The sequence below is a fragment of the Aythya ferina genome, assembly GCF_964211825.1.
Source record: "Aythya ferina genome assembly, contig: HAP1_SCAFFOLD_37, whole genome shotgun sequence".
NCBI lineage: Eukaryota > Metazoa > Chordata > Aves > Anseriformes > Anatidae > Aythya > Aythya ferina.
Genome location: NW_028181461.1, coordinates 790716 through 816736, shown reverse-complemented (window position 1 = coordinate 816736; position 26021 = coordinate 790716). Strand labels below are relative to the sequence as shown.

General features: G+C 49.7%; 2 protein-coding genes and 1 pseudogene across 3 annotated transcripts; all 3 read left to right on the top strand.

The window, feature by feature from the left end:
• The first annotated feature begins 671 nt into the window (after window positions 1-671).
• On the top strand, window positions 672-6081 carry LOC311428287 (olfactory receptor 14I1-like; annotated as a pseudogene). The gene is made up of 2 exons: window positions 672-1565; window positions 5143-6081. The product of its transcript is annotated as an olfactory receptor 14I1-like (transcript).
• Window positions 6082-15369: 9288 nt separating this feature from the next.
• Window positions 15370-16302, top strand: LOC311428256 (olfactory receptor 14C36-like; the record flags this gene model as incomplete). Its single annotated transcript, XM_084539790.1, has 1 exon — window positions 15370-16302. One exon carries the CDS (start codon window positions 15370-15372, stop codon window positions 16300-16302), a length of 933 nt encoding a protein of 310 aa, XP_084395916.1.
• Window positions 16303-22300: 5998 nt separating this feature from the next.
• On the top strand, window positions 22301-23224 carry LOC311428255 (olfactory receptor 14I1-like; the record flags this gene model as incomplete). Its single annotated transcript, XM_084539789.1, has 1 exon — window positions 22301-23224. One exon carries the CDS (start codon window positions 22301-22303, stop codon window positions 23222-23224), a length of 924 nt encoding a protein of 307 aa, XP_084395915.1.
• Window positions 23225-26021: the final 2797 nt, after the last annotated feature.

Here is a 26021-nt window from a genome sequence, read left to right as displayed (position 1 = left end):
AGATGTTAAAGGCAGTGTGGAGGGGGGATGCTGAGAGCTCACTGTGGGAGAAATCTTCACTGTGAGCTCCTTCCAGACTGCAATCCCTCCCATAGCAGATCTGCTTTACCTGATGGAGAAGTGCAGAAATCCTATGGGCAGGGAAAGGCTTTTGGAGAGGTGAAAGGAACTCCTGGGCTAGCACTGGGGTGGTGAGACCTTGCTTAGGTTCAGGTACCTGGAGGCAGTGTGAGGCACTCAGAGGTGTTTGGTTTCTACTCAGGGGGACACAGGACATTAATCCCCCTCCTTCTGCATCCAACTGTCTTGGAATTGGGGGTGCAGATGCTGACAAACTTTGCTGTTTTCAGAGGGATTTCACCTGGGAGATCTTGAATATCAGATCTGGCCTCTGCATCCCTTCTGTTCCCAGGTACCACAAAATCAGAGCATGACCAACACCTGGGGAGTCTATGGGAAGAGGCCCTGCTCCTCGTGGCATGCTCATTCATCAGAAAACAGAATTCCAAGGAAGGGAACTGCATCAAGGTCCTGCCAAAAGGGACTAAGGATCAGAGTGTTTTGAGGGGGAGTCTATGAGGAATTGCTTTGACTTTTTCTGCAGAGAAGTCTGTTCTAACTTTTCCCTGTGTTTTCCTCCTGGGACAGTCATCAGGGCCCACAGGGAGAAAATGTCCAACAGCAGCTTCCCCACAGAGTTCCTCCTCCTGCCATTCGCAGACACACGTGAGCTGCAGCTCCTACACTTCGGGCTCTTCCTGGGCATCTACCTGGCTGCCCTCCTGGGCAACGGCCTCATCCTCACCGCCATAGCCTGCAACCACCGCCTCCACACCCCCATGTACTTCTTCCTCCTCAACCTCGCCCTCCTCGACCTGGGCACTATTACCACCACACTCCCCAAAGCCATGGCCAACTCCCTCTGGGACACCAGGACCATCTCCTACTTGGGATGTGCTGCACAGGTCTTTCTACTTGTTTTTTTGATTGGAGGAGAGTATTTACTTCTCATTGTCATGGCCTATGACCGCTACGTTGCCATCTGCAAACCCCTGCACTACGGGACCCTTATAAATGGCAAAACTTGTGTCAAAATGGTAGCAGCTGCCTGGGGCAGTAGTGCTCTTAATGCCATGGTACACTCTACCAATACCTTTTCCCTCCCTCTCTGTCAAGGCAATGTCTTGGACCAGTTCTTCTGTGAAGTTCCCCAGATTGTCAAGCTGTCTTGCTCAGATGCCTACCTCAGGGAAGTTGGGTTTCTTGTGGTTACTGCATGTTTCCTCTTTGCTTGTTTTGTTTTCCTTGTGGTGACCTATGTGCAGATCTTCAGGGCTGTGCTGAGTATCTCATCTGAGCCTGGACAGCACAAAGCCTTTTCCACATGCCTCCCTCACCTGGCCGTGGTCTCACTGTTTATCAGCACTGCCTTTTTAGCTTACCTGAAGCCCCCCTCCATGTCCTCCTCCTCCCTGAATCTTTTGCTGGCAGTTCTGTACTCGGTGGTGCCTCCAGCAGTGAACCCCCTCATCTACAGCATGAGGAACAAGGAGCTCAAGGATGCAGTAAGGAAACTGATTTGGGGGATGTTTTTCAGTACTCTTAAGGATCCCTTCACTCTCCAATAATGAATCCCAGTACATCACCTTCCAAGCTTTTGTTTTGGTTGCTCTTATTATAATAATTATTATTTTCTTATTAACATTAGAACAGCTTGTGGTACTTGCATTCCTACATAAATATTTGTATTCTCCCTACTGCTAAGATTGAATAAAACCTGCTCTGTCCTATATGGAGGCTGTATAAATGTGCATCTAACACTGCGAGTGAGTCAGTGAAGACTCTCTTATAGCATCTCTGTAATAAAATGGCATCACCCCAGTGCAGTGCCTGAAGGCTGGGATTTCTTTCCCAAACCAGTGCCAAGAAAAGCCCCCTAAAATTGTTACTGTATTCCTTTGGTTCAGGAAGGCATGGCTCGTTGTCACATTATGACTTCTGAGAGACCTAGGGCCAGATATAAGACTCACGCATGGGTGTCTGCTGACAGCAGAGGCAGATCCCATTGGGCCCAAGAGCCCGGCCCAGCACAGGGAGCACAGGGAGCTCTTGACAGGTCCCTGGGCCTCAAGGGGAATCGACTTTGAAACAAACTGAAGCAATCCCTGATGCTCCTTCCCTCTACAGGATAAAGAAACTCTTTTCCAGTACTGTCATTCCTCATACAGGAAAAGTATGCAGTCCAGGAATCACCTTTCTGTGCCCTGGTTTTAGGCAGGACACACAAGGACAGAGAGGGATCTCCATTCCCCCTGCTGAGGGAAGAGTTTCAGATGAACCAAGCAAGGCATCTCATTCTTTGCAGTCCAGAAGCTAGGAGGGGGCTCAGCTGTCTCCCATGCCTCACACAAGCCCACAGGAGTTGGGATTCACAGAATCACAGAAACGTCTATGTTGGAAGAGACCTCCAAGATCACCAACTCCCACCTGTGACCTAACATTAACAAGTCCTCCACTAAACCGTATCCCTAAGCTCTACATTGAAATGTTTTTAAAATGTTTTATTTTAATGTTTTTAATGTTTTTTAAATACCTCCAGGGATGGCGACTCCACTACTTCCCCACTCAGCCCATTCCAATGCCTAACAACCCTTTCAGTAAAGAACTTTTTCCTAATATCCAACCTAATATCCAACTGGCAGAAGAGCTGACTAAGCTACTCTGCATCATTTATCAACAGTCCTGGCTATCAGGGGAGGTCCCAGATGGCTGGCAGCTAGCAAATGTGACACCCATCTACAAGAAGGGCTGGAGGGTAGACCCGGGAAACTATAGACCCGTTAGTTTGACTTCAGTGACAGGAAAGCTCATGGAACACATTTTCTTGAGTGTCATCACGCGGCACTTAGAGAGCAACCAAGCAGTTAGGCCCAGTCAGTATGGATTTATGAAAGGCAGATCTTGCTTGATGAACCTGATCTCCTTCTATGACAAAGTGTTGTGATTAGTGGGTGAGGGAAAGGCAGTGGCTGTGGCCTACCTTGACGTCAGTAAGGCTTTTGACACTGTTTCCCACAGCATTCTCCTGAGGAAACTGGCTGCTTATGGTGTTGGCTGTCATACGCTTTGTTGGGTTAAAAGTTTTCTGGGTAGCCACGCCCAGAAAAAGAGTCAAAAGAGTCATGGTAAATGGAGTTAAATCCAGTCAGAGGCTGGTCACTAATGGCGCCCCCAGCGCCCAGTACTAGGGCCATTTTTATCAATGATCTGGATGAGGGGATCGAGTGTACCCTCAGTAAGTTTGCAGATGATGCCAGGTTAGGTGCATGTGTTGATCTGTTCGAGGATAGGAAGGCTCTGCAGGAGGATCTGGATAGGCTGGACCAGTGGGCTGAGGTCAACTGGATGAAGTTCAACAAGGCCAAGTGCCGGGTCCTGCACCTGGAGCACAACAACCCCAAGCAGCATTACAGGCTGGGGGAAGAGTGGGTGGAAAGCTGCCTGGCAGAGAAGGACCTGGGAGTATTGGTGGATAGTCGGCTGAATATGAGCCAGCAGTGTGCTCAGGTGGCCAAGAAGGCCAACAGTATCCTGGCTTGTATCAGAAACAGTGTGGCCAGCAGGACTAGGGAAATGATTGTACTCGGCTCTGGTGAGGTCACACCTTGAGTACTGTGTTCAGTTTTGGGCCCCTCACTACAGGAAGGACATGGAGGTGCTTGAGCGAGTCCAGCGAAGGGAAATGAAGTTGGTGAGGGGTCTGGAGAACAAGTGTTACGAGGAACGGCTGAGGGAGCTGGTGTTGTTTTGCCTGGAGAAGAGGAGGCTCGGGGGTGACCTTATATCTCTCTACAGATACCTTGAAGGAGGCTGTAGCGAGGTGGCATTTGGTCTATTCTCCCTTGTGCCTGGTGATAGGATGAAGGGGAATGTACAAAAGTTGCACCAGGGGAGGTTTAGTTTGGATATTAGGAAAAAATTCTTTATTGAAAGAGTTGTTAGGCATTGGAATGGGCTGCCCAATTAAGTGGTTGAGTCACCATTCCTGGAGGTCTTTAAAAGTCGTTCAGAGGTAGAACTTAGGGATATGGTTTAGTGGAGGACTGGTTAGTGTTAGGTTGGAGTTTGGACTCAGTGATCTTGGAGGTCTCTTCCAACCTAAATGATTCTGTGATTCTCTGATTCTGTGAAAAGCTTGTGTGCTGAGATAAAGACTGTTTAATAAGACAGAAAAGGAAGAGAAATTATTATTATTATTATTATTATTATTATTATTATTATTATTATTATTACTACTACTACTGTTATATCCTCCCACAATCCCTGCCACTCCTAACTCTCCTGCCTCTGGACAGATCTCTGGATGACATTCTTAAATATTTGTCTGATGTTAAACAAAAGCTGAAACACATTCATGAGACATAACAATAGGAACATGCTGGTTTGACAATTCCAACGATATTCAAAGCTTTGGAGAGCTATTGTGAGTATCCTGGAGCAGCCCCTCCCTGGCCTCCTCTCCCCTCTGGGGCTGTGGGGTATGCATGGCCAGCACAGCAGGCAGAGACCAGATGAGGAAAAGCTCCCAAGCTCCTTTTGGCTGAGAGCTTCTCCTGGAGACAAGGTGAGGATTCGGTCCATCTGCACTTGGACTGGGGCTTCTCTGCTCTAAGCTGTCTCCAGTTTCTTCTCAGGAAAACGCCTGAGTGGGATTGTGCTGCAGCTCACAGAGGGGTAATACAGGGCAGCTGAGAGCAGGACTGGTTGGCAGGTCTGCTCTTCTCAGTCTTCACCAAGGCACAGTCCTGTTGCCTCCTGGAACCCACAGGGTTTCACTAGGAGTGTACATGAACTGTCAGGCCATTCAGCCGTCTCATACATCTCCTAAACATTATAAGGGCAACTCTGATAAAATAAACCAATAAAATATCTGCAGCTCTGCGCATCATTCAGATGAGGTGTTTGCAACAGCACTGCAAAGCTCATGTCTTATTTGTGGACTGAACATGAGTTTCCCTTACTCTCCTCTTTCATTTCCAGTTTTTCTCATTTAATTCTGCTTTAACTTTTTTTTTTTTTTTTTTTTTTTTTTTTTTTTTTTTCTTCCTCTCCTCTTCAACAGACAACTGGGTCCAATGTCAGAAAATGTCCAACATCAGCTCTGTGAGTGAGTTCCTCCTCCTGGCATTTGCAGACACACGCGAACTGTAGCTCTTGCACTTCGGGCTCTTCCTGGGCATCTACCTGGCTGCCCTCCTGGGCAATGGCCTCATCCTCACTGCCATAGCCTGTGACCACCGCCTCCACACCCCCATGTACTTCTTCCTCCTCAACTTCACCCTCCTTGACCTGGGCACTATTACCACCACTGTTCCCAAAGCCATGGCCAATTCTCTCTGGGACACCAGGGCCATCTCCTATCAAGGATGTGCTGCACAGGTCTTGCTTTTTCTTTTCTTTCTCACAGCAGAGTATTCCATGCTTACTGTCATGGCCTATGACCGCTACATTGCCATCTGTAAACCCCTGCACTACGGGAGCCTCCTGGGCAGCAGAGCTTGTGCCCAGATGGCAGCAGCTGCCTGGGGCAGTGGCTTTCTCAATGCTGTCCTGCACATGGCCAGTACATTTTCCCTGCCCCTCTGCCAAGGTAATGCCCTGGACCAGTTCTTCTGTGAAGTCTCCCAGATCCTCAAGCTCTCCTGTTCAGATGCCTACCTCAGAGAAGTTGGGGCTCTTGCGTTTAGTTTTTCTTTAGCATTTGGGTGTTTTGTTTTCATTGTGGTGTCCTATGTGCAGATCTTCAGGACTGTGCTGAGGATGCCCTCTGAGCAGGGCCGACACAAAGCTTTTTCCATGTGCCTTCCTCACCTGGCTGTGGTCTCCCTCTTTGTCAGCACAGCCTTTTTTGCCTACCTGAAGCCACCCTCCATCTCTTCCTCATCCCTGGACCTCGTGGTGTCACTTCTGTACTCGGTGGTACCTCCAGCAGTGAACCCCCTCATCTACAGCATGAGGAACCAGGAGCTCAAAGATGCAGTGAGAAAACTGTTTCTATATGTGCTTCTCAAGCATAAGTAATGATACCATAATTGTGATTAGTATCATATCATTTTTCTCATTAGCAACATTACCATAATATAACCATTAATAATAACCCTGTCAAGATATTTGAGAAACTGACGTGCCAATAAAGAATCCATCAGAAATTCATCGATCTCATCTGCCATCTCTTCCCATCCCCTCTGGAGCTGGGAGAGCAGCCCCAGTACACAGGAGGGGCTCAGGGCCAAGAGCCCAGCTGCCACACGAAGGAGCAGCCCCGGTGGCCCTTGGGGCTACCCCTCACTGCCCGCTGGGCTCTGCCTCCCTGCTGCATTCAGGTCAGGGCTGCTGCTTCCCTGGAACCATGGCCATGGCCAGCAGCAGGATGTGGCCTTTTCACTGCTGCTCTCTTTTGGCTTCCACATTGTTCCTCTGTGCTCTTGCATTTCTCTTAGCCCTCAGATCTCATGCACCTTGGTGACAGTCCTATTGTCTCTGCAGTGGCATCCCTGTGGCTGCAGGCAGCAGCAGGCAATGTGCAGCCACAGCTGGCCTCCCTGCTAACACCACAGTAACAAAATAGCTTAGGGCAAACCCAGAAGCCTGGACACCTCTTCCAAAGTTGCTGTAAGACATACAGCCAGGGAGTTACTCCCTGCTTCCCTGTTTTCTGTGATTTTTCCCAGAATGAAGGACACAGGCTGAAAGTCCCAGCATGGTCTGTGAGGAACCAAGGGCTGGACAAAGATCCCCCTTTGTGGTGGCACATGCCCAAGCAGACAGCAACTGGTCTTGGAATCATCTACATTGGAATGTGTCCCTGCAGTGGGACAGATAGCCAATGCCTTCCTGGAGAGGAATCTGGAGCTGCCAGATGGAAGGGGAACCCAGGGAAAATGTGCTTATTGGATAGTGATTAGAACCTCATAAAAGGAGTGACCAGGAAGTGTCTGGGAAAGGAAAAGGAAAATGTGAGGTGTCCAGGGGCTAAGGAAGACTCTGCAATTCCTGCTGAGGTGGTGAAGAGCCAGCAGGTGAAGGCCCATAAGAGTAATAGAGGACACCCTCCTTGAAGCCTCATGGGCCAGGTCTGGTACAGCACTCCCCTGCCCTTTGTGCCCTTAGAGACATCCCATGGCCTTACCAAGCATGGCCCTATAGTTCTGAGCCATCAGGGCAGGTGGAAAGGGGCTCAGCAGCAGAGATCCCCATGGAGTTGGGGCTGCTGACCACCTGGAGCAGAATGGGTGCGGCAGAGTCCTCTGGAAGACCCTGGGCACCACAGCCCCCTGGATCTGCAGAGCAGAATCACCAGCTCAGGACGCTCCATTTCCTGAGCCATGGCTGGTCCCAGCCCGGGGACTGCTGGGGAGGCCCAGAGCCGCCTTTGTCCCAGCAGCTGTGGTGCCTTGCAAAGGGCTGGGGCTGTGGTGGCCATGCCCAGAGCCCTACAGCAGCCTGCGGTGGGAACTGCCCTGGGGCTAGCCCATACTGGGCTGGTGGGCTGGGATGCTGGGGTGGGCTGGGAAGATGGCAGGGTGGTGGGGGGAGGTGGGCAGGGGCTAGGCTGCGATAGGCAGTGCCCGGCAGAGGGCAACAGCAGCATCAGGGAGCGGTGGGAGCATGCAGAGGAGGGCTCCCAGCAGGGCTTGGTGCTGCAGAGCCAGGGATGTGCAAAGGGAGCCCAGAGCTGGAGGGGCAGGGGAGAAGAGGCCGCTCTAGGCCTTTGCTGGCCTGGGCAGAGCAGGAAGGGGGCCCAGGGCATTCGTCCCCTCACCATGGCCTGCCAGAACCTGCAAGGTGGTCATGGAGCGTCCAGGGCCAGGCTCTGCACTGTGGCAGTGAGTCCTGCCTGTCCTCGTCCTGACACACTCCGTGCGGTGGCTGTAGCAGAGGAGACCCCTAGCCAGTCCCTGCATGAGCCTCTGCCCCCCGCTTTGCCCCAGCCCTCTCCAGCAGCATCCTTGCTGCTCTCTGATGCACACCAGGACCTCCCAGTGCATGCCAGCCAGCACATCTGCTGAGGGCCAGTGCAGCTGCTGCAGGGGCAGGAAGCTCAGCATGGCACATGCAGTCACCTGGGCCTGGGCCTGCCTATCCCCTTGGCCTCGGCCCCAGCCTTGTCTCTGCTGGCAGGAGGTCTCTTGGCATGCACTTCCTGGCCTCCCCTCACCTGCACACAGCTGCTGCCCACTCAGGCTGCTGGCACAAACATGTCCTCACAAGCAGCACCACCCTGTTATAAATGGCTCAGGATTCAAATTAGTATTAAATAAAAAAAAATAGGATTTATTAAAAGAATATAAAGGAATAGAGGTAAGCAAACAGCGCTGGGTGTACCGGGAGTCTCTGCTCCACCAGGACGCACACCAGTTACATCAAGCAGCTGATTTTTATGCTCCTAAACTAATACATATTCATTACTACTTCTAAAAAAATAGATTATTATAATTAGCTTCCAGGGTGCAGTCCCTCCTACTGGAGCATGCGCAGTCTCCTCTGAGGGTCTCTTCTGGGGGTCTTTAGGGGTCTTTCATGCTGAAGGCTCATAGTCTTCCTCTCCCCCTTTGTACTTACTTGGCACCATGCCAAGTTTATAGAACATTCTCTGCAGGTCTTGTCTCCCAGCCGTCCTTCAGCTTCTTTTTCCTTGCTCTTAATCTCTCGGCCCCCCTAACCAGATACCAAAGATCCGCATAGTATCCCATAACAGTCACTAGTTGTTATCAGTTGTTCTGAAACTCCCAGACATCAAACACAAACAGCTTTCTTATTTGACGCTTCACGAGTAATTAAAACATTCTTCCCCAGCCATTCACAGAAACATCTATAGCAGTGTTAAGTTAATCTCGAAGAAGACAGGAAAAAAGGCTGTAACTGTTAGAAGTAGAAGTCCAGAATAACAAAAGCAAACAGGTTCATAAATTTAAGGAGTGTTTTCTGAAGACGTGATAAATTGACTAGAATGAGGGGGAGACTGGGACACACTGCATCTGTGGTTCAAGAATTAAATTGCCAGTGCAGGGCCCAGAAGCAGACAGGATTCAAACAGAATTGTTCTTTATGGACACAAATTGTTAAAACATTCCTCACAACCCCTTGGGCTGCTTCTCCTGGCCTTCCCCACCCCACTGCCTTGACTCCTTGTGTCTGCTGGGCCCCCTCATTGACACCCAAATTTGTCCCTTGGTTGTTGGCTCCATCTGTCCTGCCCCACAGGATGGTATATATGGGGTGGGACATGTTACTGTTACATGTGGAAGTGTTTATGTAATCCTAATTCGTGATGGCACAAAACCACAGTTCCTTCACCAGTGATCTACATCCCTCTTCAGGTGAATTTTCAGGATCTCTATTCATCACAGGAGAAGAAATACTGATGGTCATGAGCACTTCCATTTCATTGTTTTCTCCATCATGGTGTACTCCCTCATCTTCCAGGCACTTCCACCCATCTTGAATAAACAATCCCTGTTGAATGTCCCCTTTCCAGATGCCTGTCTGGACCTATGCACTTCCCATGGTTCTCCTGCTTTGCCCTCCCCTTACTCTTTGATCATTCAGACTGCTCTCACTGACCCAGTTTCTGCTTTGAGCTTCATTGAGTTCAAGCTTGCCCATCGATTAGCAGTTCTGCCTAATTGTTTCTGTAGCAAGCTCCTCATCATTTATCATTGAATTAAGATCATATGGAATAATACTAATCAGAATGGTGGATAGTCGGCTGAATATGAGCCAGCAGTGTGCTCAGGTGGCCAAGAAGGCCAACGGCATCCTGGCTTGTATCAGGAACAGTGTGACCAGCAGGGCTAGGGAGGTGATCGTCCCCCTGTACTCAGCTCTGGTGAGGCCGCACCTCGAGTACTGTGTTCAGTTTTGGGCCCCTCGCTACAAGAAGGACATGGAGGTGCTTGAGCGGGTCCAGAGATGGGCGACGAAGCTGGTGAGGGGTCTGGAGAACAAGTCCTACAAGGAGCGGTTGAGGAAGCTGGGATTGTTCAGCCTGGAGAAGAGGAGGCTCAGGGGCGACCTTATCGCTCTTTATAGGTACCTCAAGGGAGGCTGTAGCGAGGTGGGGGTTGGCCTGTTCTCCCATGTGCCTGGTGACAGGACGAGGGGGAATGGGCTTAAGTTGCACCAGGGGAGTTTTAGGTTAGATGTTAGGAAGAACTTTTTTACTGAAAGGGTTGTGAGGCACTGGAACAGGCTGCCCAGGGAAGTGGTGGAGTCACCAACCCTGGAAGTCTTCAAAAGACGTTTAGATGTAGAGCTTAGGGATCTGGTTTAGTGGGGACTGTTAGCGTTAGGTCAGAGGTTGGACTCGATGATCTTGAGGTCTCTTCCAACCTAGAAATTCTGTGATTCTGTGATTCTGTGATTCTGTGAATACCTATAATTTCTTATCAATCAGTATAAAAAACTTAATCTACAGTCATCCTTTTGTGAGGATAAGCCAGTGAGGTAAACCTGACTGGAGACATACAAGATGAGGAGCTTGCTTTGCTGTTTGGAAAATTGCTGCATGTTTTCCTGTTGATTGTTTTAAAATAAGGAAAAAACCTTCTGTGTGCAGCCAGGTTTCTAAGGAAAACAGGTGGGAGCTGGTGCAAGGGGTTCTAACATCCAGCTGCAGATGTCAGTGCAGAAGTCTTGTGTAAGGGAAAGTGATGCAAGCGCCAGGTGGCCAATGAGAGAAATGTCAGGGTTGGGGTGGTGAGGAGCAAGGTTGTCCGTACATTGTCAGACCTCAAAAGGCTGCTTTCCCTCCCTATGGATGTCTCCATAGGTTAAGCGCTGGATTAATATCAATTGAAGAAAGATGCTCAAAACTGAAATGCCATAAAATTCACCCTTTAAAATGAGAAAAGATTTGTATTAGGTGCTTTTTGAAATCTTCCTCCTTAACTACACCATGAAAGCTCCCCAATTAGTTCTCCAAGTCTTGAAGACTTGAATAAAACTATGGAAGACATATGTTTGCTTAGGAGTTTCTGCCTTTTAATGAGTTCCATGGTGGATTTTGGTGCTCAGTCCGTGAATGTCAGATACTGAGAGAAGAATGATGCAATTGCTTGAGCAAGTAAAGTCAGAAGGAGAAGTTGAAGTGACTTGGAGTATTAATGGGCCCCACTGAGGGCCGTTACCAAGAGATTCTCCTCAGGGACTTGTTAGGACAGATAATTGGAGGCCATGATTACAGATAGGCAAAGCACTGTGCTGAGAAAAGTCTGGGTTTGTTGTGCTGAAGTAAAAGGGCCAGGTCCTGACTCCAGCTACTGGGTGGGGAGATCCTGCACTCCCATGTGATTCTGTGATTCTGTAATTGAGGAAAGGTAATGGAAAGGGTTATGCACTAATCTTGGCTTCAAGGGATATTGTTGTAAAAAATTAGAGTGGTGGATTCCTGTCAGGGTGTGGAGTGGCATTTAGAATTAGGTATTAATGTAACAGGTTAAAACAGGGTAAGGCCCTTACATGACTGCTTTAAGTCAGCTTTATGGTGGGATCAACATTACCTGAATATTCTTACCTCTTCAAAATTGTTAGCTTCTGCTGTCCAAGCTCCTCTTTCCTTCCCCAGATCTCACAACTCTCCTGGCCAGTCTCCTTCTGCCTTCCTTGTAAAGAAGTTTTTCCCAATATTCAACCTAAACCTCCTCTAGTGCAACTTTAACCTATTCCCCCTTGTCCTATAAAAGGCCATGTTGGAGAATAGACCAATGTCCACCTTGTCACAGCCTCCTTTAAGGTATCTATAGAGAGCGATAAGGTCGCCCCTGAGCCTCCTCTTCTCCAGGCTGAACAATCCCAGCTTCCTCAACTGCTCCTTGTAGGACTTGTTCTCCAGACCCCTCACCAGCTTCATCGCCCTTCTCTGGACTCGCTCAATCACCTCCATGTCCTTCTTGTAGCGAGGGGCCCAAAACTGAACACAGTACTCGAGGTGCGGCCTCACCAGAGCCGAGTACAGGGGGACAATCACTTCCCTAGCCCTGCTGGCCACACTGCTTCTTATACAAGCCAGGATGCTGTTGGCGTTCTTGGCCACCTGAGCACACTGCTGGCTCATATTCAGCCGACTACCCACCAATACTCCCAGGTCCTTCTCTGTCAGGCAGCTTTCCAACCACTCATCTCCCAGCCTGTAGCTCTGCTTGGGGTTATTGCTCCTCAGGTGCAAGACCTGGCACATGGCCTTGTTGAACATCATACAGTTGGCCTTAGCCCATGCATCCAGCCTATCCAGATACTTCTGCAGAGCCTTCCAAGTGCTGCATGATGACACTCAAGATAACCTGTTCCATGAGCTTCCCTGGTACTGAAGTCAAACTAACAGGCCCATCATTTCCTGGGTCCACCCTCCAACCCTCATTGTAGATGGCTGTCACATTTGCTAGCCACCAGTTGACTGGGACCTCCCCAGGTAGCCAGGACTGTTGATAAATGATGGAAAGTGTCTTGGTCAGCTCTTCCACCAGTATCCTCATGTGGATCCCATCTGACTCCACTGACTTGTGTACATCTAAGTGCTGTAGCAAGTCTCCAACCATGTCCTCATGGATTATGAGGGCCACATTCTGCTCCCCATCCTCTTCCACCAGATCAGGGGGATGGGTACCTGGACAACAACTGGTCTTGCCACTAAAGACTGAGGCAAAGATGGCATTAAGCACCTCAGCCTTTTCCTCATCTCTTGTCACTAAGTTTCCTCCTGTATCCAGTAAAGGATGGAGATTCTCCTTAGTCCTCCTTTTTGTGTTTTTGTATTTATAAAAAACATTCTGTTATCTTTAACATCAGTAACGAGTGAGCTCCAGATGAGCTTTGGCCTTTCCAATTTTGTTCTTGCTCATCCTCATAAGATCCTTTTAGTCCTCCTGAGTGGCCTGCCAAAGGGTTTAGGCCTGAATGGCCTTTCCAAAAGTCCTAAACCCCCTTTTTTCTTCCTAAGCTCTAGCCACAACTGTCTGTTCAGCTCTGTGTTCTTCCACACTGGCTGGACTTTGGGCACGTGGGGATGGACAGTCTGCTCCTGAGCCTTGAAGATTTCCTTCTTGAAGAGTGTTCAGCCTTTCTGGACTCGTCTGCCCTTCAGACCTGCCACCCAAGGGACTCTGCCAACCAGTGTCCTGAACAGCTCAAAGTCTGCTTGTAGAATGCCTCATCTGTCTCCTCATCCTGGTTTGGCGTTCAATAAGATATCCCCACCACGATGCCTGCCTTGTTGGCCTTCCTACTGACCCTGACCCATAGGGACTCAATATTATCATTCCCAGATTGAAGTTCTGCAACATCAAAATGCTCTCTAATATAGAGAGCCACACCACCACCCCTTCTGTTCTGTGTGTCTCTTCTGAAGAGCCCATAACCACCCATTGCAGCACTACAGTCATGGAAGTGGTCCCACCGCATTCCAGTGATGGGAACCAGGTCACAGAGTGCCTTTTATTTCTTTTATTTCTTTGCTATTGAGTAATGGCTACAGTTATATTATATTGTACATGCAATAATAAAATCTCTGTTTATGGCCCAGAGGAATTAGGCACTTCAAATGTCACTCAGAGGTCACTCTGATATCTCCAATATCACCTGGTGTCTGCATCTGAACAACTCCCTTCTGCTCTCTGTCTCCATTCAATATCCTGGGAGCTGAGACAGGCAGCTGACATGCAGCTGCCTGGTTTGTGCCCACCTGAACCAGGTCAAGAGGAATCCCAACTCGTGTGGGTTGTGTGTGGAATGGGAGAGGAAGCTGAGCCCCATTCTAGCCTCTGGACAGCAAATAAAGAAGTAGATGCCTTGTTTTACTCAGTTGAAACACTTCCGTCAGCAGGGGGAAGGCAGGTCCCTCCCTGTCCTTGCATGGCTGTTCTGCCTAAAACCACGACAGGGAAAAGTGATTCTTGGACCTCATAGTTTTTCTGTATGAGGAATAACAGTGCTGGAATAGTTTCCTTCTGAAGTAGTGGGAGGGAACATCAGTGATTACTTCAGTTGATTCCCCTGGAGGCCCAGGGACTTGGCAAGAGCTCCCTGTGCTGATGAGCTGGGCCGGGCTCCTGGGCCCAAGGGGAGCTCCTGGCAAATGGGAAGCACTGCAGAGAGACAGCTCTGCCCAGGAGCAGCTCCTCTGCACAGCGCAGCAGGGCTGGGGGCACTGCCTGCAGGGGACAAGGGCAGTGAGAGAAGGGAGGGAGATGTTAAAGGCAGTGTGGAGGGGGGATGCTGAGAGCTCACTGCAGGAGAAATCTTCACAGCCCTGAACAGGGTAAGTCTCTGGCTGCAGGGCAGCACAGCTGTTGTTCCTGGTGCCATCTCCAGATTTGCTGGCAAATCCCTCAACCTATGGGAGCTTTCAGGAGGACTCTCACTGTTTGGATAAGAGGAGAACAACAAGCTCCGGAACAGTGATTATCTGCCATAAATAACTGAAGTACAGGACATGATGTTTCTTTCTCACAGGGCTGGCTGCAGCCAGGTTGCAGTCAGGGGTGTCCAGGGCTGTGGTGCAGAGCAGGGTCCCTGCTGTGCCCCAGGAGCTGTGTGCTGGGGGAGAGCCTCTGCTGCCTGCCAGGCTCAGCACTCAGCCTGCCTGGGGAGCTGCCCAGGGCACTGCAGGGAGAAGCTGTAGGTGGAAGGAGCAGCCCCTCCCCTGGCAGGCAGGGCAGGGTCCTGCTGTTGCCCAGACGCTGCTTCCTGGGGTAGGCAGCTCTCAGCTCTACAGCACCCTCAGGGCATCTCTGGCAGTGATTCTTGACAAGATGGACCAACTCCTGCACTACCTGCATGGAAGGCACTCTCTAGAGTCTCTGCTTTCATTTTCCTGCCCTGAAGAGCAGTCAGGAGAACGCTAATGGAGTTGTCTGGTTGTGTCAGTCAGTGAGGCTGTTAGATTATTCCACTGAAAGAGATCTGTAGGTCTGTGAGGAATCTCACAGTTTTCCTCCACACTCTATAACCCTACATAGTTCATTGTTTTGTGACAGATTTTTAGATGTCCTTCTCAGCACCTAAAACACTGAGACACCTGTGTCCAGTGGGCACCTGAAATCCATCCCCACTGGTTTTCAGCAGACGCTGTAGGGCAGTACTGACTCTGGCTGAGCCCACAGAGGATCTGTCTGGTCCCTCTACACCCTTAGGAAATAAAACTGAGCGCTAGATGCAGGAGCACATTTTTCTCAAAGGGAAGGAATAGTCTGCCTTGCTGAGGAGGTTTCGATGAAACATAACATGTAACTATAGGTATTGCTCAGAGAAATATCTCTAACTTGTTCCGTGTCTTTTCCACCACTGACAGCCATCCTTGCTCTGAGGCAGCAAATGTCCAACAGCAGCTTCCCCACCGAGTTCTTCCTCCTGTCATTTGCAGACACACGAGAGCTGCAGCTCCTGCACTTTGGGCTCTTCCTGGGCATCTACCTGGCTGCCCTCCTGGGCAACGGCCTCATCCTCACAGCCATAGCCTGCGACCACCACCTCCACACCCCCATGTACTTCTTCCTCCTCAACCTCGCCCTCCTTGACCTGGGCACTATTACCACCACTCTTCCCAAAGCCATGGCCAATTCCCTCTGGGACACCATGGCCATTTCCTATGCAGGTTGTGCTGCTCAGGTTTTTTTCTGTTTCTTTTTCCTTTCAACAGAGTTTTCTATTCTCACCATCATGGCTTATGACCGCTACATTGCCATCTGCAAACCCCTGCACTACAGAACAGTAATGAACAGCAGAACTTGTGTCAACATGGCAGCAGCTGCCTGGGGCATTATTTTTCTCTATGTTGTGCTGCACACTGCCAATACATTATCCCTTCCCCTCTGCCAAGGCAATGCCCTGGACCAGTTCTTCTGTGATATTCCCCAGATCCTCAAGCTCTCCTGCTCAGATGCCTACCTCAGAGAAGTTGGGCTTCTTATGCTTAGTGTCGCTGTAGCATCTGGCTGTTTTGTTTTCCTTGTGCTGTCCTATGTGCAGATCTTCAGGGCTGTGTTGAAGATCCGCTTGGAGCAGGGACGGCACAAAGCCTTTTCCATGTGCCTCCCTCACCTGGCCGTGGTCTCCCTGTTTATCAGCAGTGGCACATTTGCCTACCTGAAGCCTCCCTCTATGTCCTCCTCTTCTCTGAATCTTTTGCTGGCAGTTCTGTACTCAGTGGTGCCTCCAGCAGTGAACCCCCTCGTCTACAGCATGAGGAACCAGGAGCTGAAGGATGCAGTGTGGAAAGTGATGACTGGAGTTTTTCAGAAGCAATAAATGGCCTGTTTTCTTCTGCATATCACTCATAATGTAACTCATTATATTCCCAAATTTTTGTTTTCTGTGAGTGCGCTTTGCTGTTTGTTGTTGTTGTTGTTGTTTTTTGCCTTGCTTATGATTGTGTCTGCAAAGGTACAAAGACATAACATTTTTCCTCCCCGTCATTTCAGTATCTACCTGCCTTGGGTGACTCCAAGACTTGGTGGAAGCAATGAGCCAGGCTCTCTGTATATTTCAATAAAAGAAAGGACCCTGTAGTGACTTTCTTGCCTGAGATCCTTCCTCAGACACCTGTGGTGGAACTGCAGAGCCACTTGGCTGTGTTCAGAGGTGGAGGGGAGAAGAGTCCTGGCACAGCAGCATTGCCAGGGAGCCTGACGGTTTGGTCTGTCTTGAGGTGCTCTCTTTAATGTCCCACTCTCTCCTTCAGAGCCCTTCTCTTGCTGTGAGTTCTGATTGCTCTTGTTGCTTGCTCATTGTGCTGCTGTGGGGAAGTCCTTTGTCCACAGGCCAGGGTCTCTAACACAGCTGGCTCCGTACCAGCACCTCCAGCATGAAAGGGGATCTGGCACTGAGGGCAGTGCCTGAAGGCTCAGCTCTTCTCCCACATCTCATCTCATAGATATTGCAAAGGAACCGACTCAAAGGAGGCTCCTTGCTTTGCTTGTTTCTCTGTGGGCTCAGTGCGACGAGATCAGCTGATCATCAAGGATCAGCTTTTAGGCAGGAAGGGCTGATTTCAGAATTGCCAGCTGGTGTCTGGCACCCATAGAGATGGTGACTTCACTTGCCTGTATCCACAGCATGCAATAGTTGTGAAAGTGGGCAGGTGTCAGGGAAGTGCAAGTCACCAGGAGAGCCCAGGGGATTGGCAGGGACAGTGTGTGCCAGGTAGTCAACAGGGCATGGAGCCCACAGAGCATGAGCATGTCCAAGGTGGAGCCACCAAGAGGTAAGATGCTAAACCTGGGATGGAACAGGCAAAGGAGAGCTCTGCAACTGCAGGGAACACAGCAAGCACAGAGAAGGCAGTCTGCTGAATTAGTTGTTAAACCTCTGGTGAAATTTCAAAGACTAGATTGAATGAATCACTCCAAAATGTCTCTGCCATTGGAAATGAGTTGGACTCAATGAGCTTTGTGTGTCTCTTCTACAAGGGGAAGGCGAGGAGGTGAGGTAATTTGCAGATGTCAGCAGCAGGGACACTGCCACTGCCCTCCACTTTTCCACTTGCTGCTTTGGGGGCATTCCAGCCTGGGACGCTCTGCTGGGCTTGGCTGGGGAGAGGACAGGGAGGTGTGGAGAGCTGGGGAGGGTCTGGGCTGTGCTGGTCTCCTGGCAAAGACAGGGAGAAGCAGCAGAGCAGGGGCTGGGCTGGGCCCTTGTTCTCTGGACACCCTGGCAGATGCTGCCCCAGGGCAATGGTCCCAGAGCAGCCCCTCACAAAGACCATTCCCAGCACTGGGCTCTTGACCCAGCTCACACAGGTGGTTTGGAAGGACGTGGAAGGACACCAAATGACTACATCAGGAATCCACGCTTGCCCTGTCTATATGAGACGGCCCATAGTATTGGTGCAGTGAGATGAACCTGAGCGAACACAAGTGCCAGAAACTATTCCCTAAGGTTGCTATCATGTGGACAGACAGAGTCTCAAGGTCCCCTCTCTTTAGAGGTATGGTCTCCTGGGAAACCAGCTAAATAAAGCAAAATTAGACATCATGACTTTCACACCAACTCCTTCTCTGTAGACTTCTCACCATTTTCCTAAAATTCATTTCTTGATTCACTTTTCCACACAGAGATGGGCATTTCCTTCAGGATGCACTGGTGTTGCTAAATGCTACATGGGGAAACATGAGGGACTGTGCAGGGCATCCCCTGCACCCACTGCTCCTGGGGGAGGACGTAGGCTGGGAAGAGACCTCCTGAGCACAACTACTCCTTGTAGCCCTGTGGATGCTGGCTGTGAGGTCACTTTTGTCCCAGCCCCTGGCTGGCCAACAGCAGGGAGGCAGAGCCTCCGGGGTCATAAAGGCCATTAGAAAGCTGCCCCCGGCAAGATGACATGTATGGGAGGCCAGGGGAAGGCCAGGAAAATAAAGTGGCAGATTGGTGGAGAGAAGACTGAAGTGGCTAAGAGAAAGGAAAGATTTGGAAGAGAGAAAAGGGTTTCAGGTAAGGGTGCTGATGCTGGAAAATATTCAAGTTTGGCAATATTTCTTACTTGCAACCTTAGGACATACATGTAGTTCTACCCAAAATGCCATCCCTCACCCTGAACAAATCCACTGCTCTAATCCCCAGCATCAAATCCTACCTTGAACTCAAACTCCAAACACATCTCCTGTTACCATTAGTCTTAACCTATTGATCACCCTTATCTCAGGCCTTTAATTTCTATTATTAAATTCACAGTTTTAATAGCAGCCCTTATCCCCAAACAAAGCAGATAATAAAACCGTAACCAAAAATCTAGCCCATACCTTAAACAGTAACTGGCTACCCAAAGCAGAACACCAAAGCCTCCCTCTAAGACTCTGACAAATCCCTAAACCTGGAAAGCAAGATCTAATCCCTAGACCCTAACCTGAAGACCTAACTCCCAAATCCCTGCACTCTGATCATGTAATCAAATCAGGTTGGCCCCAAGAGGCTGATATAGATCTGGCCAGGTTATAGGGCTCAAGAAGATGGGTGGGGATGTTCTTCTGAGGTAGGTCACCTGTGCCTCAGGATCTCAAGAGGAGGCCCATGGCTGTGCAGGTGGGTGTTGGAGTATTGTGCCTAAGGGCCTGATAGGCCGCCTTCAGGCACATGGCTGGTGTATCATAGAATGATAGAATATCCCAAGTTGGAAGGGACCCATAAGGATCATCGAGCTCAACTACTGGCACCACACAAGTCTACCCAAAAATTCAGACCATATGACTGAGAGCACTGTCCAAACCCTTCTTAAACTTCAGCAGGCTTGGTGCCGTGACTATGTCCGTGGGGAGCCTGTTCCAGTGGGCGACCACTGAAAATAATAAAATAATAAACAAAGAAAATAATTCGGCGCCTGCCCCTCCATTCTCCCTCATGAGGAAGCTGTAGACCACGATGAGGTCTCCCCTCAGCCTGCTCTTTTCCAGGCTGAACAGGCCAAGTGCCCTCAGCCGCTCCTCATACGTCTACCCCTTAGGTCCTTCATCATCTCTGTAGTCCTCTGGACGCTCTCCGATAGTTCCACAAAGAAACCCATGTGAGCCTCACCCATAACCTAAATCTCCCCTCTTTTAGTTTAAAACCATTCCCCCTTCTCCTGTCATTAAGTGATTGAGAAAATAAAATAATAAAAAAAAAGCCCTCCATCTTTTTAATAAGCCCTCTTTAAGTACTGAAAATTTGCAATGAGGTCACCCCGGAGCCTTCTCATCTCCAGGCTGAACATCCCCAGCTGTCCCCCGGGGGTCAGTACTGGGTCCAGTCTTGTTCAACTTATTCATCCTAGACAATGCAACAGAGTGCAACCTTAGCAAATGTGCTGAAGATACAAAACTGGGAGGAGGGGCTGATACTCCAGAAGTCTGTGCCGCCATTTGGAGGGACCTCGGTAGACTGTAGAGCAAGGCAGTGAGGAACCTCATTAAGCTCAAGAAAGGCAAGTGCAAGGTCCTTCTCCTAGGAGGAATAACCCCATGCACCAGTAGAGGTTGGGCGGTGACCTGTTATAAAGCAGCTCTGCAGAGAAGGACAAGGCAGTCCTGGTAGACAGCATGTTAGCCATGAGTCAGCAATGTTCCCTTGCACCAGCAATGTTCCCTTGGCCAAGAAGGCCAACGGTATCCTGGGGTGCATTTCAAAGAGTGTTGCCAGCAGGTCAAGAGAGGTGATCCTCCCCCTCTACTCAGCCCTGGTGAGGCCTCAACTGGAGCATTGTGTCCAGTTCTGGGCCTCCCAGTACATGGAACATGGAACTGTCCCAGTACAGGGACATGGAACTACTGAAGAGAGTCCAGAGGAGGGCTACAAAGACGATGAGGAGACTGCAGTATCTCTTATACGAGGATAGGCTGAGAGAGCGGGGCTTGTTTAGCTTGGAGAAGAGAAGTCAGAGAGGGGATGTCCCTTAGAGGGGGATGAGAGAGATATGTTCTAGGGGAGTTTTATATATCTTTTTAGCTAAAGGTAAAGATCCCATGTTAGGGAAAAGGCAAAAAGGAAGGCAATATTTTTAGGAGGCATACCCTGACAAAATGCTAATACTTACATTTCCAGTCTCTGAAGTTCTCATGGAATCTATCTTATACAACGTCTGGCACCTCAGAGGTGCTGTACTTGAGAAGAAGTTAAGAGAAATCCCAACTTTTTGTATTGAAAGTTCTGGGCCCCAGTTGAGCCTTAAGACAACAAACTCAGGATGAGATGTCTCAACTGAGTCCTTGTGATCTCTTGCCTCAGCTTGGGAAAATGGGATTCCTGCCAGTCACAGTCTGGGTGTTCTGCCTAAAAGTGGAAGAGGACAAGGTGATTCTTTGATGCAACTCCTCCTGATAGGAGAAATGACACTGCTGAAAGTAAGTGTCACTCCTTGTCTGACGGAGGGATCATAGGGGATTGCGTCAGCCTGTTTCAAAGCTGGTTCCCTGAAGGCCCAGTGACAGACATCTCAAGGGACACAAGAGAGGGCAGGGAAAGTGAGGCCTTGGGATGGAGCTCTGCAGCTGAGCTGGGCTGGGCTCCTGGGGCCAAGGGCAGCTCCTGGCAAGCGGGCAGCGCTGTAGAGAGACAGCTCTGCCCAGGAGCAGCTCCTCTGCACAGCACAGCAGCAGGGCTGGGGGCACTGCCTGCAGGGGACAAGGGCAACTGAGAGAAGGGAAGGAGATGTTAAAGGCAGTGTGGAGGCGGGATGCTGAGAGCTCAGTGCAGGAGAAATCTTCACAGCCCTGAACAGGGTAAGTTCAAGGCTGCAGGGCAAGGCAGATGCAAGTAACCTAGGGGTCTCTTCTACAGTTGTCAGTTCCATGGCTGGTAGTCCCGAGGGATCTGTGGCTCTAAACTACAGTAATATAGGTTTCCTGGCTTATATACTGGCTTCTCCAGTGCAGAGGATGGGGCTGTTTCCTGGATCAATGATTTCCTGCCTAAGCTGTCAGAGGGGCAGGACATGAGGTTTCCTTCTCACAGGGCTGGTGGCAGGCTGTGAAGCCAGGTTGCAGGCAGGGTGCCCAGGGCTGTGGTGCCGAGCAGGGTCCATGCTGTGCCCCAGGGCAGTGTGCTGGGGCAGGGCCTCTGCTGCCTGCCAGGCTCAGCACTCAGCCTGCAGAGGAGCTGCCCAGGGAGCTGTGGGCTGAAGCTGTGGCTGGTAGGAGCAGGGCAGGGTCCTGCTGGTGTCCAGAGGCTGCTGCCTTGTTCAGACTGCTCACAGATCCACAGCACCCCAGGGGCAACCTTAGGCGAGAACAAAAGGAAAGGCCAGCACATGCACTAATGGAAGGGAAGGAAATCTCTGGTGTTTCTCATTTCTTTTACCTGCCTTGAAGGAGAGTCATGGGGCATGATAATGGAGTTGTCAGGCTGTGTCCTTCACTGAGGCTTTCAGAGCATGACACTGAAAGAGAACTGTAGGTCGATGAAGAGCCTCAGAATTTCTCTTCACACCCCTCTCCTTACAGAGAACACCAACACCACCTTTAGTGTTCCTCATTGGATTACTGGATGTCCTGCATGGAACCTGAAAATAGAGGTGCCTCTGGCTATTGGGCACCAGAGATTCATCCCAGCACTCTTCACCGGATCTAGTAGGGCAATAGTGACTTCTGCTGAGCCCACAGAGGATCTTTCTGGACACTGAGGCACCTCAGAGAGAATAAAACAGAGCTCATAAGGAAGACACAGTATATCTTGTTGAGGAGGAATCTCTGAAACACAGTAGCAGTTTTGCTCAGACAATTCTCACTACTGTGACTCTATTTTTCCTCCGTGGAAAGGAATCCATGACTGGAGGCAGCAAATGTCCAACAGCAGCTTCCCCACAGAGTTCCTCCTCCTGCCATTTGCAGACACACGCGAGCTGCAGCTCCTGCACTTCGGGCTCTTCCTGGGCATCTACCTGGCTGCCCTCCTGGGCAACGGCCTCATCCTCACAGCTGTAGCCTGCAACCACCACCTCCACACCCCCATGTACTTCTTCCTCCTCAACCTCGCCCTCCTTGACCTGGGCACTATTACCACCACTGTCCCAAAAGCCATGGCCAACTCCCTGTGGGACATCAGGGCCATTTCCTATGCAGGCTGTGCTACCCAGGTCTTTTTCTTTGTTGTCTTTGTCACAGCAGAATTTTACCTACTCACGATCATGGCCTATGACCGCTACATTGCCATCTGCAAACCCCTGCACTACAGGACAATAATGACCAGCAGGACTTGTGTCAACATGGCAGCAGCTGCCTGGGGCTGTACTTTTCTCTATGCTGTCCTGCACACTGCCAATACCTTTTCCCTACCCCTCTGCCAAGGCAATGCCCTGGACCAGTTCTTCTGTGAAATTCCCCAGATCCTCAAGCTCTCCTGCTCAGTTGCCTACCTCAGAGAAGTTGGGCTTCTTGTGATTAGTGTCTGTTTATTATTTGGTTGTTTTCTTTTCCTTGTGCTGTCCTATGTGCAGATCTTCAGAGTTGTGCTGAGGATCCCCTCCCATCAAGGACGGTACAAAGCCTTTTCCACATGCCTCCCTCACCTGGCTGTGGTCTCTCTGTTCATAAGCACTGCCACATTTGCCTACCTGAAACCCCCCTCCGTGTCCTCCTCCTCCCTTAATCTTTTGCTGGCAGTTCTGTACTCGGTGGTGCCTCCAGCAGTGAACCCCCTCATCTACAGCATGAGGAACCAGGAGCTGAAGGATGCAGTGTGGAAAGTGATGACTGGAGGTTTTTGAGAAGCAAATAACTGCATGTCCATTGCATATCACTCATAATGTAACTCATAATGTAACTCATTAAAGGCCAAGGAAGATCTTGGTGTTTTTTTTTTTTTTTTTTTTGTTTTGTTTTGTTTTGTTTTGTTTTCTTTTTGCTTTAATTATGTAGTGATATATTTTAAAAAAATAAAAAACCCTTTTTCTTCCCCTTCCAGTTCACTACTGAATGTCTCATGTGACTCTGATACTTGGTATAAAAGAGGTGTATTTAATGGGCAATTAAATATTTAATGTGTATTTAAATAAAAAGATGGTTCCTGCAGTGTCTTGTTTGCCTGAGATGCTTCCTCAGAGAAAGGTGGTGGCACTTGGCTGTGTGCAGAGGTTGAGGGGAAAAAAGTCCTGGCATAGCAGCAATGCCAGGGAGCCCCAGGGCTTGGTCTGTCCAAATCAGCTCTCCATTTCACCTCCCACATTCTCCTACGGAGCTCTTGTGTTGCTGCGAGGACTGCTCTTGTCGCTTGCTCACTGTGCTGCTGTGGGGCAGTCCTGTGTCCACTGGCAGGGACAGGCCAGGGGCTCTTCTCTAACACAGCTGGCTCCATACCAGCATCTCCAGTATAAAAGGGGATCTGCTCAGGGCACTGCCTGAAAGCCCAGCTCTTCTCCCAAAGATGCTCTCATGGATATTTCAAAGAAACGGACTTGAAAGAGGTTCCTGGCTTTGCTTGTTTCTCTGTGGACTCAGGCAGATAAGAGAGGAGTCCCAGGATCATATTTTAGGCAGGGAGGGATGATTCCATTCCTGCCTATTGGTGCCCAGCACCTATGAGATTTTGACTTCACCGGCCTGTATCCACAGCATGAAAGGCTGTCTTCCTGGGAGAGTCAGGGAGGACCGGCAGAGCAGGGGCTGGGCTTGGACCTTGTTCTCTGGACACCCTGGCAGATGCTGCCTTAGGCCAATGGTCCAAGAGCAGCCCCTTGCAACCACCATTCCCAGCTCTGGGCTCTCGCCCCAGCTCACACAGATGGTTTCTTCCTCTGGATATGGACACTAAATGACTACATCAGGAGTCCATGTTTCCCTTCTCCATATGAGACTGCACCCGGTGTGGGTGTGGTGAGATGAACCTGAATGAGCCCAAGTGCCATAAGCTGTTCCCTAAGGGAGCCAGCCATGAATTCCAGTGGGACAGAGAGAGTCTAAAGTTCACTTCCCATTGGAGGTACAGTCCCCTAGAATACCATCTGAATAAAGCAATCCTAGTCATCATAACTGTCACATCAACTCCTTCTCTGCAGAATTTGCCTAAAATATATGTTTTCCCAAAGTATATATTCAGTTCTTGAATCACTTTTCCACACATGGGTGGGCATTTCCTTTAGGATGCAATGAAGTTGCTAAAGGCTGCATGAGGAAACGTGAGTCTGGACATGTAGAAGACCTTCTGAAGCATGAGCTGGTTGGCAGGCAGAGTACCCGAGAGACTGTGAACAGCATGCATCTGGTGCTCCAGGGGGGGCTAGAAAGAGGCTTCCTGAGCACAACAGCTCCTTGTGTCCCTTTGGATGCTGGCTGTGAGGTCACTTCTGTCCCAGCCCCTGTCTGGACAACAGCAGGGAGGCAGAGCCTCTGAGGTCACAAAGGCTTTCAGGAAGCTGCCCCCAACAGGGTGACTCCTTTGGGGAGGCTAGGGGAAATCTGGGTGAATAAAGGTGGGAAATTTGGGGGAGAGAAGAGGGACTTGGCTAACAGAAAGGAAAGATCTGGAAGAGGTGAGAGGGGTTCAGATAAGGCTGTGCTGCTGCAACACTTACTAGGAAAACATCCATGTCATGCCCTGGCAATATTTCTAAGCAGTAACTGTAAGCCTTACCGCTACAGCTAAATGCTGTCCCTCTCTCTGCAAGGAATCCACTACTCTTACTCCTAATCCCAAATCTCACCTGGCGTGGGTGTCGCGTTAAGGGGTGTAGCTGATTAACCGTTACGGGCCCGGTCAGATTCAGGGTACTGAACCAGTCGGACATTCACCAAAAACACATTAACCGTCTGGGGGTCCGTTTGGACATTCACCAAAAATGCATTAACCGTCTGGGGGTCTGGTTAGATTCAGAACACTGGACTATCACGGATAACCACCCTCACCCTCGTTGCATTCATGAGAGCTATCACAATGCAATCAAGTATGGTTTATTACAGCAACAGATAATCAGGTTCTTTTGGATTGCCGGTGATAGGGACTGTCTGCAAAAGCAAGCTAGTATGCATGAAATACACAGGTGTTATAGGTGTTACAGATGTTACAGGTGTTATAGATGTTATAGATGTTACAGGTGTTACAGGTGTCACAGGTGTCACAGGTGCGCAGCCTAGAAATAAACGCGTTAAAAGGATCAAAGACTCTATAGAGATTTATAAGCAAGTATTCAGATGTCACCCAAAGGCATCCCAATGAGGGGGGAAGAGAGGCTCAGCCCGTTGACTGATCCCAGGAGTCAGGAGGTCCTAAGGATGTTGTATTTCCTCGGGATGGTATCTCCCCTGACGGTGGTATCTTCCCTAACATCCCCTTTCTCTTGGGCCAATTTATATTATTTTCTATTTTTTAGGTGGAGCTTGAGTGGCTCTAGTCAAGCATATCTTAGTTATGATTGGTGTAAAGTTTTCCCGTCTCCGTTTAAAGTAATAGCCTTCGAGAAATTCAGAGCGCATGCTCAGTGAGGGGTGGTCACACCTTGGAGGCGGGTAGCTTTTGGGATGGAGGTGTGTTTTGGTATTATAATGATATTATAATGAGCAAAAAGTACA